Here is a 21904-nt window from a genome sequence, read left to right as displayed (position 1 = left end):
GACAATCAAACACAAATGGACCAACATAACCGACAATCAAACACAAATGGACCAACATAACGGACAATCAAACACAAATGGACCAACATAACCGACAATCAAACACAAATGGACCAACATAACCGACAATCAAACACAAATGGACTAACATAACCGACAATCAAACACAAATGGACCAACATAACGGACAATCAAACACAAATGGACCAACATAACGGACAATCAAACACAAATGGACCAACATAACCGACAATCAAACACAAATGGACCAACATAACCGACAATCAAACACAAATGGACCAACATAACGGACAATCAAACACAAATGGACCAACATAACGGACAATCAAACACAAATGGACCAACATAACCGACAATCAAACACAAATGGACCAACATAACCGACAATCAAACACAAATGGACCAACATAACGGACAATCAAACACAAATGGACCAACATAACCGACAATCAAACACAAATGGACCAACATAACGGACAATCAAACACAAATGGACCAACATAACCGACAATCAAACACAAATGGACCAACATAACGGACAATCAAACACAAATGGACCAACATAACCGACAATCAAACACAAATGGACCAACATAACGGACAATCAAACACAAATGGACCAACATAACGGACAATCAAACACAAATGGACCAACATAACCGACAATCAAACACAAATGGACCAACATAACGGACAATCAAACACAAATGGACCAACATAACGGACAATCAAACACAAATGGACCAACATAACGGACAATCAAACACAAATGGACCAACATAACCGACAATCAAACACAAATGGACCAACATAACGGACAATCAAACACAAATGGACCAACATAACGGACAATCAAACACAAATGGACCAACATAACGGACAATCAAACACAAATGGACCAACATAACCGACAATCAAACACAAATGGACCAACATAACCGACAATCAAACACAAATGGACCAACATAACGGACAATCAAACACAAATGGACCAACATAACCGACAATCAAACACAAATGGACCAACATAACGGACAATCAAACACAAATGGACCAACATAACCGACAATCAAACACAAATGGACCAACATAACCGACAATCAAACACAAATGGACCAACATAACGGACAATCAAACACAAATGGACCAACATAACCGACAATCAAACACAAATGGACCAACATAACCGACAATCAAACACAAATGGACCAACATAACGGACAATCAAACACAAATGGACCAACATAACCGACAATCAAACACAAATGGACCAACATAACCGACAATCAAACACAAATGGACCAACATAACCGACAATCAAACACAAATGGACCAACATAACGGACAATCAAACACAAATGGACCAACATAACCGACAATCAAACACAAATGGACCAACATAACCGACAATCAAACACAAATGGACCAACATAACGGACAATCAAACACAAATGGACCAACATAACCGACAATCAAACACAAATGGACCAACATAACCGACAATCAAACACAAATGGACCAACATAACCGACAATCAAACACAAATGGACCAACATAACCGACAATCAAACACAAATGGACCAACATAACCGACAATCAAACACAAATGGACCAACATAACGGACAATCAAACACAAATGGACCAACATAACGGACAATCAAACACAAATGGACCAACATAACCGACAATCAAACACAAATGGACCAACATAACGGACAATCAAACACAAATGGACCAACATAACCGACAATCAAACACAAATGGACCAACATAACGGACAATCAAACACAAATGGACCAACATAACGGACAATCAAACACAAATGGACTAACATAACCGACAATCAAACACAAATGGACCAACATAACGGACAATCAAACACAAATGGACCAACATAACGGACAATCAAACACAAATGGACCAACATAACCGACAATCAAACACAAATGGACCAACATAACGGACAATCAAACACAAATGGACCAACATAACCGACAATCAAACACAAATGGACCAACATAACGGACAATCAAACACAAATGGACCAACATAACGGACAATCAAACACAAATGGACCAACATAACCGATAATCAAACACAAATGGACCAACATAACGGACAATCAAACACAAATGGACCAACATAACGGACAATCAAACACAAATGGACCAACATAACCGACAATCAAACACAAATGGACCAACATAACCGACAATCAAACACAAATGGACCAACATAACCGACAATCAAACACAAATGGACCAACATAACGGACAATCAAACACAAATGGACCAACATAACCGACAATCAAACACAAATGGACCAACATAACGGACGTTGGAGAGATTTACTCAAACTACGTCACTTTGACAAGCACAACCGAGACAGAGCAGTGGTTGCAGCGGACAGGAAGGAGGTGGTGAGAAGGGATGAATGAGTGCACAGCGAGCCTGACAACAGGTCCACCAGTGTGGTGCCGTGAGGGACCACGAACCTGGGAGGTCGATCCATGGACCAGGCGAGCTCGGGACCGAGCCAAGAGACGGGGATCGGGACAAAGGACCACGACACGGCAATAGTCTCCGAGACGTTTTTTTTCGGTTGCATCATAAACCACAATCGGGCTGTAAAAAGACTGTAGGGACGGATAATAATACATCCATTAGGATGACAACGACGGGGGAAATCAAAAGGTTTATGTTTTACAAACACACAAAGCGTCGCCCAATGCGAAGGGTCGAGGGGGAACGTCGGCTTTGAATTGATTGGTTGAGAAATAAGTATTTTCATTCGTTCGTCGAAATCGTTAAACACGTTCGTTACTTCAAATAAAATCGAAACATGTTAAATTAAATGTAATTTTTTTTTAATGCGTTCGAAATTAAAAAAAAATTTAAATTTTGAAACCGTGAAACGCGTGCGAACAACGTTGATTGATCATACACCGCCCAATCGATTCTCGAGTGAAAAATCGAAACATTTTCCTGTAAAATGTACAAAATGGTACGGACTCCTTTTGAGAAAACATTGTACTATTCGTCGAGCCGTGAATCATTGCTCATTTGTCCCTCGTTACTGTACTGGAACCTCGTTGGTGAGGACCGTACTTCGGTGCATCCCAATGTTTCTCCCACATTCGTACGTGTCGATCACGTTAATGTTCTCAATGTGTCCGAATATTTTGAATGTCGCAGGTCGGGTGTCAGTCTGGTTGCCCTTTCTTGGACTTTATGTATGAGGTCCGACCGACCTTTTAGCAAGGACAAATGTGTCCAAGAGCCGCCTCCTCAAGGTTGAAGAAGAAGTTGTAGAAGAAGAAGAACAAGAACAAGAAGTAGAAAAAGAACAAGAAGTAGAAAAAGAAGAAGTAGAAGAAAAAGAAAAAGAAAAAGAAAAAGAAGAAGAGGAAGAAGAAGAGGAAGAAGAAGAGGAAGAAGAAGAGGAAGAAGAAGAGGAAGAAGAAGAAGAAGAAGATGAAGAAGAAGAAGAAGAACAAGAAGAAGAAGAAGAAGCAGTAGGAGAAGAAGAAGAAGAAGAAGAAGAAGTAGAAGAAGAAGTAGAAGAAGAAGTAGAAGAAGAAGAAGAAGAAGAAGAAGAAGAAGAAGAAGTAGAAGTAGAAGTAGAAGAAGAAGAAGAAGAAGTAGAAGTAGAAGTAGAAGTAGAAGAAGAAGAAGAAGAAGAAGAAGAAGAAGAATAAGAATAAGAATAAGAATAAGAATAAGAATAAGAATAAGAATAAGAATAAGAATAAGAAGAAGAAGAAGAAGAAGAAGAAGAAGAAGAAGAAGTATAAGAAGAAGAACGCGGAGCTCTCCTGGAGCCAGCGTTCGCAACGCGATGCGGCTAAAAATACCTGGAACAAGAAAAAGAGCAATCAGAGATTGCAGACCCTCGCCAGGACTTGTTTTGTGTGGTGTTTATGCACTGGTGTGTTACGTAATTAAACATGGGGGCAATACACCTGGGCACTCACCTGGTCGTGGCTGGATAAGATAACCAGGCAACCACTGGTCGGCATGGATGACCCACAAAATATATAATGGAGAAGGAAGTAAATACCTATGGATTTTTTTTTAATGCCATGTACAAACCTTGATACATCACGGGTGATAAAGGTTGTGGTCAAATTTCAACAATATTGTCTCTGTGGTTTCAGAGAAATATTTTGGGTGGCAACTCCCTTCCCCCTCGCCCCATTTCCTGGAGAACCCCTTAGACCTCAATTTTTTCATGTCGTCAATAAACTAAGGATATCACTTTCGTACACCAAATCATGAGGAGGAACCTGGATAGAACTCGGGTTTCAGCTGCTACTCTTGTCCCCTCAAACCAATCCAGGCCCAACCAAGTGAGCCTTAAAAAATTTTTAAGCCCATATCAAAAAAATAAATTATTCTGGCTGCTAGACCATGCATCTGATCGAGTTGAAATTTAAAACATGAATTCCCCATCACTACCAGATCATAACTGTGAAGTTTCATGTCGAATTCAAGAGAAATAAAATTTTTTTAAAGATTGTCGTTCAATCCAAAATGGCGACCACACCATGTGACCTATCAATTATTTGTGAATACCCTGGTATCCCCAAGGCTTGGGGAACATGTGTGAAGTTTCCCCTCAAATCTGTCCAGCCGTTCTGGAGAATATTTTTTATGGGGTTTGGAGTAAATCCAATCTGGCTGCAAACCATGTGACCTATGATGTCATAGGGTGGGAACATTTTATTCCTCACTTGCAAATACAACCTGTATTAAGGGGGGTGGGAGAGAGAGAAAGAGAGAGGGGAGGGAGGTGGGGAGAGAGAGGGGAGGCAGGTGGGAGGGGAAGCTAGGAAGGGGGGCAAAAGCGAGGAAGGGGGGGGAGGTGGGGAGAGCTGTACCTCACCAAACGTTGCTATACCGTGGGGGGGAGGGATACGAGGAGGGGGTGAGGGAGAGGGAGAGGGAATGAAAAAAAACATGAAGAGGGAAAGGTGAGGGGTGGAGGTGGGGTTAGTAAAGAGAATGATATTGTTGTGGTTGACGAAATTCACAAACCACCATTCAGGTCCCTTAGGTGAGATATCTCGGTAAGTATATGTGTAGTTAGGCCCAAACCCGTTGTCTAGAGGGAATAAATGTCATTCATGCGGGCTGCGACTCTTCAGGATAGCCGTTTTTCTTTTACTATCTTTATTTTGGACCAGCCGCCGTTATTACCACCACCAACCACGTCTCAACAGCCATCACACAACAACCACCAACCACAACGCCGCTTCACAACAACAACCAGCAACCACAGCGCCGCTTCACAACAACAACCACCAACCACAACGCCGCTTCACCACAACCGCCACGACCTTTACCGTCACAACTCGCCACCATCGCATCCACACCATCTCGCGCCACTCGTGGGCACCGATACTGGACTCGTGCAGGGCGCGCACCGAGCAGCGTGTTCAAAAACATCACAGACTTTCCAAGAAAAACGGATCAAAAACGACTCACGCCCACTTCTGTTCCGTCCTATCGGCGAGCTGGGGCGATTTGGCCCCGCCTCTAGGGCGTTGGAGGGCGGTCGCTATATGCAAATACATGGATCAAAAAGCATTCACGCCCACTTTTCCTCGGGCCAATGGGGAGCCAGTTAGAGAGGTGAAGGGTCGGAGGCAGAGGGTCAAGGGTGAAAAAGCGAAGCCACGGGGCTTATATAAACGGCTGCGTTCGTCAGTTCAGGGGCAGTTGTGCGGAGTTCAAGAGAGTCGTCGGTGGAGCTGGAAAGAAGTGGGAGAAGTCAAGAGTGAAGAGTTGGGACGAGCCAAGAGAGGAGACGGAGAGGGCGAGTAGACGGAGCTGTGGAGAGGTGACGGCGGCGAAGGCGGACGAGGGGGTGCTCGCGTCGGTGCCGGGAGCTGCACAGGGAGAGGCCAGCAATGCGACCGAGGTCGAGGAGGAGACGCCCGCCGCGGGACCCGAGACAGGGTGATATCCTCCTTCCCCCGAGCATCAGCAACCCCCTCCTATTTCCCCCCGCGCTGAGATAGTGCGACGAAGGGGGCCCCCTTTCCCACCCCCTATCAGACACTGTCCGCGAGGCCCGCAGAGTTGAGGCGCCACCGCCGCTCTGCGTCTCATCATCAGACGGTAGGCCCGACCCGGTCTCGGCCCCAGGCCCGCCTCATCCTTGAGGGTGGTTCTTTTTCTTTTGCTTTGGGAATATGTGTTGTCGGCGCCGTCTGTGAAGTAAAATTGTATAAGTGTTGCCGTGTGCCCGGTAGTCGGTTAGATCTGCATTGTTGCATTTGCTTTTTGTGTAATATTGTGTTTCTTCTCCTTTTACATGTGCTTTTGGTGTAATTGTATATGTGTGCTTTCCGTTCATCGCGAAATAAATGTGCTTATTGTTGAACTGTTTTCCCGCTTCGCTTCGTCTTTTCCTCTATTGAATCTCCATCTTGCTTCACGTAAAGGGTTGGTCGTGGGCTAAAACGCCCGATAATTAATCGAACCGTCGAGGCCGACGAATAACACTGCTCGGTTATCCCGATAGTACGGAACGGGTCGCTTAAAGTGGCCCGTGTCCGAAGTCGACCTGCGGCGAGGTGCGATCGCCCGGTCTACCCTCCGTGTGGGTACTTAGGTAGGTCGAATTTGGCGAGCAACCCTATCCCACGCGGGGGCCGATTGGCACGATCGCGGTGAGACCGAAAGGTCCACCCGTGACTAGTTCCCGGCGTTAGTCCGAGAGGGTCACGACTGGATTGTCCGTCCGGTGGGCGACGTGCCGCGATTCGAGTTACGTGGCCGTCCGCACGCCGGCGGGCGCGAATCCGCAACAATTTGTTATGCTTAATGACTGAACATACACAAAAAAACAAACTCGTGTCAGTACAGCTGTACACGCAACGACACAACAGAGTTAATAATGTAATCCGCTGGCACATCTGCAAAAACTTTGACATCCCAGTTCCAGAAAATTTGTGGGAACATGAACCAAAAGCAATCACTGAAAACATGGAAGTACCGACCGCTCATGATCGACCTAATGATCCCATCGAGCGTGAACATCGAAAACAAAGCATTGCGACCAGATAATATACTTAGGTACAAAAAAAGAGAAGAAGGCATTACTAAGTGAGGTGATAATATCAGTGATTTTGGGCTAAACGATGCAAAATCAAGAAAATGACCAAATACCAAAACCTCAAGAATGAAGTGAGAAGATACGGGAAGCTGAAGAATGGCAAATTTGTACCAGTGATAGCTGGACCGACAGGATTGATGACAAAGAACCTCACAGAGATATTAAACATAGGGGCAATACTCCTGGGTGCTCACCTGGTAGTGGCTGGATAAGATAACCAGCGAACCACTGGTAGAGATGAATGGCCCACAAAATATGTAATGGAGAAGAAAATAAATACCTCCGGATTTATATTTAATGCCGTGAACAAACTTTGGTGCATCACGGGTGATAAAGGTTGTGGACAAGTTTCAACAATATTGTCTGTGTGGTTTCAAAGAAAGGAAATACATATTTTGGGTGGCAAGTCCCCCCCCCCCCACCCATAGAACCCCTTTGATCCCAATTGTATTTTTTTATGTTGTGAACAAACTTTGGTACGTTATGGGCGGTGAAGATGTTGGTCAATTACAGTGAAGGATTGCTTGTATACTTTCTGAGAAGAAACAAAATACATATTTTGGGAAGCAACCCCTCCCTCCATAAACCCTCCGAGACACTGTAGATACAGATACAGAACGTCAGCACAATTTTAAAAACATTTATTTAACAAACAAACAGATTATATGTGCCGGCACAGGAGATCCTGGACAGACAAATTTACTCCAGATCTCTCAAAATAACTGGAGAATCTTCGTCTTTATATAGTTTCCAGTAAGACATCGTTTTTTATTTATTTATAATTTTCTGACGCTAACGCAAGTTCGCCCGGTAATGACAATTTCCAGGTGAACCTTATCTTCAGTCTTCTTTGACAGCTCCTGCTTAAATGTTGGAACACATACTCAAACCCAGGCATATTAATCGCACAGAATACTAGAATGACTTCAAACGCCAACTATAATGGCCATTAAAACAAGTTTCCATCTTATGTAGGTTAAAAGTCAGTCTGCTTCTCCAAAAACTGAGAAGATATATTATCTTGAAGCGACCAGAGCACCTGTACATTTTCTTAAGTCCACATTCCAATTCGTTTGTGTCTTCCAGACAAAATTCTCAAGATAGTTCTACATGATAGGCAATTCTTCTTTATATTCAACTTACTGGCAAAGTTCAACCTGTTTATACATTTAATATACAGGTGATCTTTCCATACAGAGGAGGAGTATAATTAGGTTAATTCCAAATGGATACATACTTAAAACATCATATCATATTTGAGTACATTTATTTCAGGATTAATATATTTATTTTAATATCAGGTTTTAATCATCATCAATTTATTTCTTTTATCACCCCCAAACCCATTATGATAAAATGTTTCTACAACACCAATGATTTTTTTAATGTCATGAAAAACTTTAGTACATCACGGATGGTGAAGATGGTGGTCAAGTTTCACTGGAATTGCGTTTGTGGTTTCTGAAAAAAAAGCTAATACTTATTTTGGGGTCAACCCACATTTAATCCCCTTAGAGCCCGATTTTTTTTCATTTCATGAACAAACTTTGGTACGTCATGGCTCATGGGTGATGAAGGTTGTTGTGAAGTTTCATCGGAATTGTGTGTATCGTTTATGAGAAGAAAGCAAATACCTCTTCCCCCCCCCCCACCATTACACCCCTCCTCACCCCTCACCCATAAACTCCCTCTGTAGACCCCTTCAGACCGTTATTTTTTTAATGCCATCACAGGTGACTCAAAAAGTTGTGGAAGGATCCGAATGAAATTTTGTGGACAGGTTTGGTGTGTGTGTGTGTGTGTGTGTGTGTGTGTGTGTGTGTGTGTGTGTGTGTGTGTGTGTGTGTGTGTGTGTGTGTGTGTGTGTGTGTGTGTGTGACAAGGATGAACTGATTAGATTTTAGTGCAGATCCGGATCCGGACCTGACTACTAGAATTTTTTCAATGATTCTTCAAATCTTCACCATTGAGAGATAGGGTCAAAATGACATGCAGCACGATATCTCAAAAAGTTGGGGAACGATTGGTGAACATGTTGGGTGTGTTGTGGGATAACTTAGCATAACAATTGTGCATTTTGGGAGGAAAGCACCAAATTTGGCACACTAGTAGCCTATCATATTATGAACAGATTTGGATATTGGGCCATCTCAATTTTTGATGGCAGTGGAAAATGGCTGTCACAGCCATCAAGGCCCAGTCACACCTTGACGTTTTCGCCAGCTCATGCCGATTTTTGAAAAATTTGTCTAAAACGCTGGTACACGTCGAATACGTTATGGGTAAGTTTTGGAAACATTGAGAGCACACTGAAAAACACTGCCATACGTCGTAGTACGCTGGCTTTCATCTTTGTACTTTGCGGTTGTCCTCAAATTTTAGCATGCTTGAAATTTGTTAGACTTATGCCAGTGTATGACTCACAAGTTCCACTATGCTGGCCATAAGTTATAGGCACGTTACGCGATTGTTGACACACGTTGACACACGTTAATTGTAAGTTAATCATAAGTCGAAACACGTCGAAGTAATGTTTAGCGTACCCGAAACTTATTTCTAACCAATGAGTAACATGTTGTAGGCACGTCACGCGATCGTCGACACACGTTACTTGTAAGTTACTCATAAGTCGAAACACGTCAATGTAATGGTTCGCGTCAGTGTTCCAGACTCACTGGTTTTTTTGGTTTAAAAAAAAAAATTCTTCGGTATGACGGTCATGTTGACACTTCGATTTCTAGTGCGGTTATGATTTAAATCGTTGATCGGCAGCCTATTAATTATATTATATTATAACCGCACTAGAAATCGAAGTGTCAACATCACCGTCATACCGAAAAAAACCCCCCCAAAAAACAGGGAGTCTGGAACACTGACGCTAACCGTTACATTGACGTGTTTCGACTTATGAGTAACTTACAAGTAACTTTTGTCGACGTGTGTCAACGATCGCGTAACGTGCGTACAACTTATTCCCATCACATGCGGAATGTGTAAGGCATACGGCAAGTACGTCGTAAAATGTTTAACACGTTTAAAATTACAAGACCTACTCCACTTACTACGACGTATGATAGCATACTTTAGCGTTCTATTCACGTATACCAAACTTACCCATGCCGTATTCGACGTGCGCCAGCGTTTTAGACGCATTTTTCAGAGGTCGGCATACGCTGGCAAGATCGCCAAGGTGTGACTGCGATGTTGACATTTCCATTTCTCCGGTGGTTATGATTTTAATCGTTGTGCGGCAGCCTTTTAATAGGCGTTGCCACGTGATCGTCGGCGATACGTGCAGCGCACTACGCATAAGTCAGACTATCGTTGGGCATAGGTTGTGAACGCCGACAACAGGCTAAACATTCGTTGGTATAAGTTATCTATAAGACAACGAAACGTTCTGTGCCCATTACTAATATGTTATGCATACGACCAACTCGTTATGAATACGTCCGAATCTTTAAAAAAAACATGAAAAGTTCAGCGTAAGCCAGCGTTTTACATACATTTTGATACGTTGCCATTGCTGGCTAAAACGTCAAGGTGTGACTGGGCCTTCAGCGGCTGAATTTGAAATGGCCCAATATCCAAATCTGTTCATACTATGATAGGTTACTAGTGTGCCAAATTTGGTGCTTTCCTCACAAAATGCACAATTGTTATGCTATATTTAGCTAAGTTTCCCCACTAGTGTAGCAAGGACGAATTGATTCAATTTTGAAGATCCGGATCTGGATCTGGACACGAGAATTACATAAATTTTAAAGTGATTCTTCACCATTGAGAGATAGGGCCAAAAACGATATAGTACTGGATAGCATGATATTTCAAAAATGTATTGGGCCCGATATGTTCTCGTGGTTCAGGCATAACGTGGCAGAGGTATGCGCTCTACCGAGTGCACTTCTAGTTGTCGTTGTGATCATGTAATTTATTTTGCCTTCCTACCTCCAGTGTAGAACCATGGTATCACAATTGAAAGTTGAAGAATGCGCCAAGTGGCTTCACCACACAATGCACGAAAGGTTTGAAGAAACTTTTATAAACGGAAAGTTTAATTTTTATTTGTATTCACCTATACCATAATGATGGGTCATATAATGGAAGAACAAAAACGGGAAAAGTCGTGGAAAATAAAATTTCACATTTTAAGCGAGGCAGCCACTGAATGCCTGTTGCACTGCAGAACAACACATGGCCAACGCAGGCTAGTGGCCCTGAACTTTGTTCAAGTCGATCGATATAGAGTATTCGGTGAGTGTGAATATTGTAGAGCGCTGGCTTAAGCACTCCAATGAAACGGTTGATAAGAAACGGCTCCCTTGGCACACAATTGGCAATCATCGAACTGTCATATTCAACATACACCTCCTGGAGTATATTCAACATACACCTACCGAATTGGACAAATGAACAATTTCTAGGAGTTGGAACTGCTTGTAAATTTGATTCTGGAGGTTAAATTTTGTAATTCTTGTGAGTTTAAGAGATACTCGTGGTGATCGCATGTGCGGAAATTAACTAAAGCAACGAATGCTGACGTCTCCGGGCATTTATAAGCATTGTAATGTACCCAGCGATTCATATCTAGGATGAACAGGCATTCGATAATATTAGTGAGGAAAGTGAAAACAAAACTTTATCGTTAAGAAATCGTTGTGGCCTGTTCCAAGTCAGGGCAAGGTTGAGCAGGCCAAAAAACATGGCGGCTTCAGACCCCAGTGAGGTTACCGAGGATACGCCTCAAGACCCCAGAGAGAGAGAGGTGGTTGAGGATGTGCTTGATGAAGGATATCATAAAATAAGGCCGTTAATTATCTTCAAAATGGGTGCTTCAATTAACCCAAACACCCAATTTTTACTCCTGCACTTCCTTGGAGTTTTTTTAGTCTGCGTACAAAGTTTCAGGCTGCTTGGTTTTATGGTTTTGGAGTTATGGCGGAGACACCCTGACACTGACACTGACACACACACTTATTATAGATGGATAGGCGGTCATACCTGTAAAGTTTCGCCTCGATCTGTTCAGCCGTTTGAGATTTTTGAAATTAAAAAGAATATATATATATATATATATATATATATATATATATATATATATATATATATATATACATACATATGGCTGCCGAACCATGTGATTGATGATGTCATCAATTTTTTTTCTGTGGACCAATTTATCCCGAGATGATGCTCAAAAAATTTCGTACTGATCGGATGTCGCATTCAACATACACAATTATGTTAAATAATCCAATTTCTGGCAAATTTATGGTCTTTGGGCCATTGGTGGAGCTTGAAAACATCTCGGTTTGTATTACAAAACGTGCACGAATGATGCATCGACTCGGCATACTTGTGGAAAATGGAAAATTATTCACCCCTTGAGTTAACTCATACCGCGATGTAACCCGGACACAGTATGGGAATCTCGTTTTGGGTGTGACGCTACGGCTAACCTGAAGAAGAAAAAGAGAAGAAGAAGAAAAGGGAGAAGAAAAGGAGAAGGAGAAGAAGAAGAAGAAGAGGAGGAAAAGGAGGAGAAGAAGAATGAGAAGAAGAAGAATGAGAAGAATTAGAAGAAGAAGAATGAGAAGAAGAAAAGGAGAAGAGAAGAAGGAGAAGGAGAAGAAGAAGGAGAAGAAGGAGAAGAAGAAGAAAAGGAGAAGAAAAGGAGAAGGAGAAGAAGAAGAAGGAGAGGAAGAAGAAGAAGAAAAGGAGAAGGAGAAGACGAATGAGAAGAAGAAAAGGAGAATGGGAAGAAGAAGAAAAGGAGAATGGGAAGAAGAAGAAAAGGAGAATGGGAAGAAGAAGGAGAATGGGAAAGGAGAATGGGAAGAATGGCCTTATTTAATTATCCTTTATCAAGGTGTCATCTTTGGTCACCTTGCTGGGGTCTTAATTCACCATTTTTGGGGCCTGCTCAACAATGCCTTGACTTGGAACAGGCCACATCAGTTTTTGTAAGATAAAGTGCTTAATTTTTTTTTTCCACTTTCCTCACTCATGTCATTGAACGATCTTCATACCTGAGAATCGCTGTATACATCACTTTTGTAAGTGCTATAGTTTTCAAATAAGGAGCTTGGAGTGATTTTTATGCATTATATGATGTGATTTTCCACGACAGATTCTCATAGACTAATTAAAATATATCATTGAAATCTGTCTTCAGATTTGAGGATCGGAAATTGTGGACTAAATAAGTGGCTTAATTTGAAAATTTAAAGAAATTAGCGATTGCTTTCACTAAGCGTACTTATTTTAAGCAAGGCCTCCTCCATATTTACACAAGAAAATTGGAAATTGCCAAAGCATTAAACCAAACTTTTTCTACTGTTTGGACAATTATTTTGAGTGAAAAGATTAAGCAATGTGCCCACAGTTTAACTTCATTGATTGTAATGAAAATAATTAAGCAGCGGGACAAGTTCGGCTTCGGAATCACCGCAAAGGCTCCGGCAGCGCCAGCAGAGTGGACTCGGTGACCGTGGCTGGGTTCTCCGTGGGGAAATCCCCAGAGTTAGGAAGGCAAAATAAACTAGAACTGCCACTTTACAACTGCTGGCAGTGATGACCGGGTACCCAGACCTCCGCTTTTGATACGAGGTGAGACTTAAATGACAGTCACAAAGTTTTGCGTCGATAGGATAAGTGGTTCCAGAGAAAACAATATTTAATATTGTTCTTGAATCCAACATGGCTGCCAAACCATGTGACCTATCAATTTGAAATTAACAAACGTATATTCCCTACTCGTGGGCAATACGTTTGTGAAGTTTCCCCTTCATCTGACGAGCCGTTCTGGAGAAGATGTTTGAAGGTTTAAGGTAAATTCAAGATGGCTGCCAAACCGTATGACCGATCAATAAGAAATTAACAAACTTGATAAAGGACCTCATGGGGAATGTGTGTGTAAAGTTTCGCCTCAATCTGTTTAGCCGTTCTGGAGAAGAAGATTTTAAAAATTAATTAATTTTCAATCCAAGATGGCTGACGAACCATATGACTTATGACATCATAAGTTTACATCCTGCCTCCTATCCCGTAGTGGAATATGTGTGTGAAGTTTCGTGTTAATCGGATAAGATGAGTTTTTCTATTGAAGATGGCCGCCAAACCCTGTGACTTGTGATGTCATAATTTTTACTATGAATGCAGATATCATGGAGGATGATGGTTGCAAATTTTCGATTCGATTGGTTATGTGATTCCAGAGAAAACATTGTTTAATATTTTTCATGAATCCAACATGGCTGCCAAACCATGTGACCTATCAATTTGAAATTAACAAACATATTCCCTACTCGTGAGCAACACGTTCGTGAAGTTTCCCCTTGATCTGACGAGCTGTTCTGGAGAAGAAGATGTTTGAAGGTTTAGGGTAATTTGAAGATGGCCGCCAAACCGTATGACCGATCAAAAAGAAATTAACAAACTTGATAAAGGACCTCATGGGGAATGTGTGTGTAAAGTTTCGCCTCAATCTGTTTAGCCGTTCTGGAGAAGAAGATTTAAAACATCATCAACATCCTCAACAACATCAATACCAAACCCATCACCAAGAAGATGTGCAAAGAGGAAGCATGTCATGTCCTCTTGTGAAATTGTCAGATATGGAGGAAGGGGCAGATAACCATGAATCTCTGTCTGACTATTTATCAACATCACACATCCTCATACCACGACAGGATGTCCGAGAGGTACACACACTCGCTCTTACACTATCTAGCCTGGGCTCGTATCGTTCGTATCTCAACCCAGTTATAAACTGTCAAACTGGAGTTTCACAGGCAGGGTGATTAATCAATGTGCATGCCGACCCTCGGATGGACATTAAACTGGGTGTCACATCTGCTGGAATTAGTTGGTGGACATTAAAGATCCCTTCGCAGTGTTCTTCACGAAGAGTAGGTGAGCTATCCCCAGCATCCTGGCCACATTCCAAATTCCTGCTCCAAACTACAGAGGCATAAGCAGCACTGTCACATCCTCAATCAATGATGCTACTCACAGCCTTGTGCTGCACAGGAAAAAAAAAAGAAGAAGATGGCCAGACCCCCATGTATAGTATTTTATTGTAATAATATTTAAATTCATTTCCTCTGAAATATTTCTACTCAATTTTTTTTCTGTCAGGAATGCATTCCCCCTTTAATACATTGTCAATGGGATTTTAAAGTTACATTTTTTAATTTCTTTCGATTTGAACAATGTTTTCCAACAATGCATCTACGATGTAAAGAGAGAAGTACCTGGATATAGATACAGTATGTGTGTGTGCAATATATATATATATATATATATATATATATATATATATATATATATATATATATATATATATATATATATATATTACACATACATACATACATACATATATGTGTGTGTGTGCAGTCATAAAACATAACATAACATTGTCTTTGCTAACTCTCCCTCCACCCCTCTCTCTTTCTCTCTCTTCCCCCTGCCCCCCTCACTCTCCCTCCTAATAAAGTGCAGCACTCTCCTCTCTCTCTCTCCCCTCCTCTACCCCCTCCCTCTCTTTTTCTCACTCCCACCCCCCTCTTCGCACCCCTCCCTTCCGGAGTGTATCGCAATGTGTGGTGAGGCGCCGCTCTCCCCTTTCCTCGCAACCCCACCCTCATTTCCCCTCACTCTCACTCTCCTCCCTATCCTCACTCTTCTCACTTCCCTTCCCCTCTGTGTCTGTCCACACTCTTTCTCTCTCCCATTCTTTTTTTATACCAAGTGGATGCTCATGTTAGAGTTAATACACAGAAATGTATCACAAAGCAGGAGACAAGAGGGGCGGGAGAGGGAAGCACAAAATAGTGGGGAACAAAGACAATGGGATATCTGTGGAAGGGAGAGGGATGGTGTGGGGTACACGGGGTCAACAAGATGGCACTATCAGGAGTTTCAGGAAGGAAAACGGAATATGGAGGAGGTAGGTTTGGGATGGATTAACGGGGGTAGTAAAGATCAGGATTTTGGATGGGGGAAGATATGAGATGGTGGCGAACAGCTGTTTTGAAGACCTGGAGGGAGGAGTGGGATTGAAGAATGTGGGAGTTTGTTCTAGAGGCGGGAAAAAAAGAGGAATGAAAGAGTGAAGGTGAGCAGTGATTCATGATTTTGGTAGTTTCACCAGGAGGGGTTTTTTAATGGACCTTGTGCACCCTGAGGAAATATAGGGGGGACAGATCACAGAGAGAGAGCAAGGGGTGCAAGGCCAGAGAGGAGACGGTAGAAGACAAAAAGACCACTGACCTGCCTCCAGTGAGAGAGTGAGAGACCAAAAGACGCAGCTTCATTGCGAGAGATACCAATGATCCTAAAAGCCTTGGTTTCCACAGCATGAAGTCAAGCTCGGTGTGAGGCAGGAGCACCACCCTAGAGGGGGGAGCAGCACGCCATCAGATTATGGATGAAAGCTTTGTAAATGGATAGAAGCTTAGGTATGCCAAGAAAGGACTTTGCATGACGTAGGATGCCCAGTCGGTGACTAGCCTTGGAGTCCAGCTTGGAGATGTAGCTTTCACAGGAAAGATCATTGCATATAACGAGACCCAAAAGTTTGAATGAAAAGATTTCTTCAAGGGGATTGTTGAGAAAGTAGATGGGTGTGGGGGGGGGGGGAGGGGGGTGTTCCAGATGGTCCTTTCAGAGAGACATAGTGAGAGTGTGAGATTTGTCACGATTGAAACACGTGTTCCACATTTTGGACCAGCTTGTGATCAGCAAGCTGGAGTCATCAGCAAGAGTATTTTCCAGAGAGTCAGAGAGATCATTGATGAAATACAGAAAAAGAACAGGGTCCAGAACCCTACCTTGAGGAACTTCAGCCTGGATGGGAAGAGGGAATGAGAGAACTCCATTTATGGCCACACGTTGGCTGTGACAGGAGAGGAAGTCTGCGAGCCATGAGTTGAGATGGACTTGGATACCACAAGAAGAGAGTTTGGTGAGCAGTGCGGGATGCCAGACCGTATTGAAAGCTCATGATACTGTATGTCTAGGGAGATGGCTCTGATCTCATGTTTGGCATTTAGGACTCCATCCATCATTGGGAAAGTAAAAGCATCATGTTCAGGGTTGAGTGACCTCGTCTAAATCCAAATTGATGGCCGGAAATGAAGCCATTGGAAAAGAGGAAGGATTTAATGTCGGAAGCGAAGATGGATTCCATGACCTTGCTGATGATTGGGAGAAGGTTGATTGGTCTACAGTTCCAGGGATCAGATTTTGCACCCTTTTTCTGCAGAGCGGTAATGTTTGCTGATTTCCAAGCAGATGGCAGATGGCAAATGACCTTGAGTAAATGAAAGGGTGAATAGAACACAGGGAGAGTGAACAAGAGCAGCAGAGCAGGTTTTTAGAACATGAGGGCTGATGCCGTCTGGGCCAGTTTCAGAATCTGAATCGAGGTTTGACAACAAGCTCTCCGCCTTGTCAGGAGAAAAAAAGGACAGAGTCCAGGAACAGCTGGGTGTGACTGAGTAAGGTGGGTTCAGAAAGCGATGGGTTTGGGCCACAAGATTTAGAAGCAAGCACGGAGTTTAGGCATTCAGCCTTTTCACATGTGGTGTCAGCAGTGCGGCCATTTGAGGTAAGGGAGGAGATGGAGGGGGAATATACACCAGAAACAGATTTAATTAGATGCCACCAGGATTTGGAGGAGGGAGAGAGGTTTGAGACTTCAGACTTGAGATGAGAAAGATGTTGTTTTCTGGCTCTCCTCAGGGTCAACATACCTGTTCTGAGGTTTGTGGATGGAATTGAGATTGCCTTTAGTAGGATTTGCCTTCCATGAGGAAAAGGCAAGTTATTTCAGGACAACTGCCTCACCACAAGCTTCAGTGTACCATGGGCGAGAGGAAGGGGATGACAACTGAAGACGAGAGGGGATAAATCTGTGCATGAGGGAGAGCAAATTTCTTTGAAAGAATTCCCAGGACGAGTTGATGTTGCAGAAAGTAACAATGGGAGACCAGTCTGTAAGTTTGATGGCTGCTTGAAGACCCTGCCAGTTGGCCTAAGTGAAATGCCAGACTCATCGGCACTGAGGTGGTTCTCTAATAACAGCCAGAGAGATGTCTACTTTGACAAGCATGTGGTCAGATGAAACGATGGGAGCGGAGGAAGAATGGCAGATATTTTCTGGGAAATTGGTCAAAATCAATCCAGGAGAGATGGAGTACCACTGGCTGAAATCCAGGTCGGGAAGTTGACAGATTGAGTCAGTCCCAATGAATCGCAAAAGTCCTTTGCTGAAGTGCCATGGCAGGTGAGAGAAGTACCCACAACCAGCCAACTGGCATGATGGCAAGTGAAGTCTCTACATATGAGGAAGAGAGAGTTTGGATGAGAGGATCGAAGTTGGTCCATGTTTTCAGAGAGCGAGATGTGAATGGAATCATCACTGTTTGGTGGATGGTACAACACACATATAAACATGAGGTGGGAGTGGAGGGAAAACCGGAGCTCGAGGTATTCCTGGGAGTGTGGAGGAGTGAGGGCAGTGCATGGAGAGTGAGGAAGAGAGTCTTTGCTAAAGAGAGAAACTTCGCCACCAGGACGAGGCTGAGGTGTCTCATACTGGAGGAGGGAGCAACCAAGGAGAGAAACTAAGGAGTCAGAGACGTCTTGAAGGAGGAAAGTTTCTGTCATGCAGATTATGTTTGGTTTGTCAGTGGCAAATGTATGGAGAGATCAGTCAGGTGAGAACGAAGGCCTCGGATGTTTGAGGTTCACACTGTTGAGAAAGAGGGAGGGGAGGAGGCTTTGGATGCAGGGGAGGGTAGGGGGAGGGTAGTGTGAGGGAGGAGAGGTGGAAGTAGTGAGAGTTGTTGACAGTTGAGACAGATTGTATAAGAGCTAGGGGAGAAGGTTGGATGGGGAGGAGGACAAAGGGTTAGGTGGTGAAGGGATGAGTAGCAGTGGGGGAGTAAAAAGAGAGGGGGCAAAAGGAAGTGGGAGACTGGAGGAGGTGGAAGAATGAGCTGGAAGAGAAAGGTTGGGTGAAGGAGGCAGCTTTATAGATGTGAAGGGGGCAGCTTTGAGAAGGGGGAGTGAGGGGGAGAATTGTGGAGAAAGGTGTGGGGGAGCTTTTGAGAAAGGGGAGGGGAAGCTTTGATGGGGAAGAGAAAGAAAGCTGCTTTGAAGAGGGAGGAGGCAGTTGATTTGTGAGGGAGGGGTGAGAGGATAGCTTTGATGGAGAAGGGAGGCGATGAGAGCAGGCATGACCATGGGGTAGGAGGGAGAAGGGAGGGGTGGGGCAAGGGGGAGGATGAGACTGGGTAGTGGCATGGTAGAGGTGGGAGCAGGTGGGGGAGGAACAAGATTTGAGGAGGTGGGAAGAGGAGATATGATGAGAGGAAAGAGAGAGTGTTCGAGATATTGAGGAGTGTACTGAATGAGTATGTGAGACATTTGTTGGGTTGTAACGGAGCCCACTGATGTTTGAAAACAACATTGTTTGGGATACCAGAGGAGGAACTGTTAGTCAGGCAGAGGACAGTGGAGAGATGCTCGGATGGGGGAGCAATATGGGAGGAATAAAGAGTGGGTATAATAGGGAAGGAGTTAGGAGGAGGTAGATTTAAGGAGGTGGCATGAATTTGCACTGAAGTTGGAAAAAACAAGAATGATTAATAATGGAAGACAAACAAGTATTGGAAAATGGTATTTAAAATGTGTAGGTCAGAGATTCATTTAAATACAATGGAATATGGATGGAGTGCAGAAGAATTGATGGAGTGCAGAAAGGAAGCCTTGCAACAGATGGAATTTTTAGACACGGGATGAAAGAAAGGTCGAATTGAACACATGATTTTTAAGATAGAAGAAACGGACAAAGAGGGGAATTGTAAGAGACCATGTTTTTTTTTTGAAGATTAGGGAAGAGGGGGGAAGAGTAAAGGAAAAGTTCGACGAAGAGGTCGTGAAGGTGTATGGTGAAAACCTTCTCGATCAGATTGGGATTGGCAGAGAAGAGGAAGGAGAAAGAAGAACAGTCGGTACAGGAAGTCACCTGGTTACCTGGGGTATAAGGTGAGAAGGGAAAAGGTTTTTTATATTATAAGACATGAAATAGAGGATATAGTTGGGAGGGATCGAAGGAGGGTGGAGGAAAAAGTGGGGAAAAAAAATATAAACTGATGGTAATAAGGAGAAAATAAATCTCTCTTCGTGTTCCCATCAGTAAAGTGACAGGTGGTATATGCTTGTAAGGTGATATTGTGAGCTAAAGGAAGATTAGTAAGTAAGGGATCAATTAGATAACTATGCTAAATTACAACAGATATCATTACAAAAGCCATTTCATACATCACACCTGGAACCCTTGGGAATATCTACGGAATGTCCTCAGTCAAGAACTTGATCTTTAAACTACAACCATCTCTCTTCATAAACATCCAGTGTAATTGCACCTGCTTCGTGTTCAATTTTCCTTTTATATTCGCAAAGATATCTCACCCCACAACCCCACCCACTCATCACCACCTCCATCAAATCCATCCCTGCAAACCATCTCATCATTCTCATCCACCATCAACACCTGATCTCCTGCTCCCCATTCAGGCTACACACTCTAGTGGCAATGTTCTGTGATGTCCACAACAATGGCTTTCTTCCAGCTGAAAACGAAGTATCCGGTGCCACTACCGAGCAAAATAGCAATGCAAAGGAAGCCATTGTAAGTCATGAACAATAGCATCAGCACGTAACTCGTTGCCACCTGTAACACCTGTAGGGAAGTTTGCAGCAGGTGTGGCCAGCTGAACATCCTCTGCCTGCGGTCCATGTGGCATGAAACACACACACACAGGTACACCACTGTGAGTAATGCATTATTAACCGGGTGTAACTTAGTGTTTCACACTGCTTTGTTACTCCTGTACTCGTATACTCCCATACTGGGCTCATCTAATGCCAACGTGTCTGGGATAAAGCGAGCAATATCAGGGTCCAAATGAAGTCTTATTGGTGGGAAACTAGAACATTGGTCATTGGAGTATTTAAACTAGAACTGCACTCGGTAGAGTGCATACCTCCTTCAGGTTGAGCAGTTTGTTTTGTATCCCACTGATGGGCTGGATCTGCATTCAGACCTTAACCAAAATCTAATCGGCTTGTTCGTGTCACCTGCCCAACTCATCCAACAAGTTTTGTCATGTCATCCACAACTTTTTGAGATATCCTGCTCACAGACAAACAGCAAGACAGACAAACATGGCTGAAAACATAACCGCCATTCACCTTGGTGGTGCAGCTAATATCCAAGAACGATCGTTTAAAAAAATAAAAAATAAAAAAATCACACATTCACACATGGAGTTTGATTACTGGTATTGCGAGTTCCTCACCCAACTGTTTTATGAGTCTCCATGACAATCGTTCCTTGTGGACCCGGTACCGGCATGCTGTTGTAACGTACGTTGACGTGCGACTTGCGCAGAAGGAGCTCACGAAACACCTTAAGAGCCTCGTAAAAAAAGGCCAGTAAGAAGACCGCTATAAATGCTCCAGCCATTGCTGCATTCAGGGGGAAATCACCCCCATCAACCCAAAACATCCATCTCGTTTGGGTTTACATGTAATGTGGGCATCATGAGCCAAATGACAATCGCTTCCAATGAAATAACCTGGTAGATGATCTGAAATATTCACAAAATTATGGAATTCTTGTTAAAACACAAATATGCCTTGATGGAAGAGCTAAAGAACAATGGGTAGAAGAGTTAGGTATT

The 21904-nt window shown here is 43.1% G+C and overlaps 2 protein-coding genes across 10 annotated transcripts in view; both read right to left on the bottom strand.

The window, feature by feature from the left end:
- The window catches only part of SAPCD2 (suppressor APC domain containing 2), a 51189-nt gene extending 48391 nt beyond the window's left edge, over positions 1 to 2798 (bottom strand). For 2 of the 4 annotated variants that reach the window (XM_085899005.1, XM_085898993.1), the window contains exon 1: positions 2518 to 2796. In XM_085899005.1, coding sequence (XP_085755131.1) covers positions 2518 to 2633 — 116 coding nt within the window. In that variant the 5' untranslated portion in view covers positions 2634 to 2796. Of the gene's footprint in view, positions 1 to 2517 lie in introns of all 4 variants that reach the window. The other 2 variants (XM_085899012.1, XM_085898999.1) reach the window with 2 other exon arrangements.
- Positions 2799 to 7771: 4973 nt separating this feature from the next.
- The window catches only part of LOC147035465 (high affinity copper uptake protein 1-like), a 29160-nt gene continuing 15027 nt past the window's right edge, over positions 7772 to 21904 (bottom strand). For all 6 annotated transcript variants that reach the window (XM_085898934.1, XM_085898962.1, XM_085898955.1 and 3 more), the window contains 2 exons: positions 21521 to 21689; positions 7772 to 20947 (listed from right to left, as the gene is read on the bottom strand). In XM_085898934.1, the coding sequence (XP_085755060.1) occupies positions 20746 to 20947; positions 21521 to 21689 (371 nt within the window). In that variant the 3' untranslated portion in view covers positions 7772 to 20745. The remainder of the gene's footprint in view (positions 20948 to 21520; positions 21690 to 21904) is intronic.

Source organism: Eptatretus burgeri, chromosome 1 (genome assembly GCF_056783735.1).
Source record: "Eptatretus burgeri isolate ZD-2024b chromosome 1, Ebu_testis_v1, whole genome shotgun sequence".
Taxonomy (NCBI): domain Eukaryota; kingdom Metazoa; phylum Chordata; class Myxini; order Myxiniformes; family Myxinidae; genus Eptatretus; species Eptatretus burgeri.
This window is presented reverse-complemented; position numbering and strand designations above follow the sequence as displayed.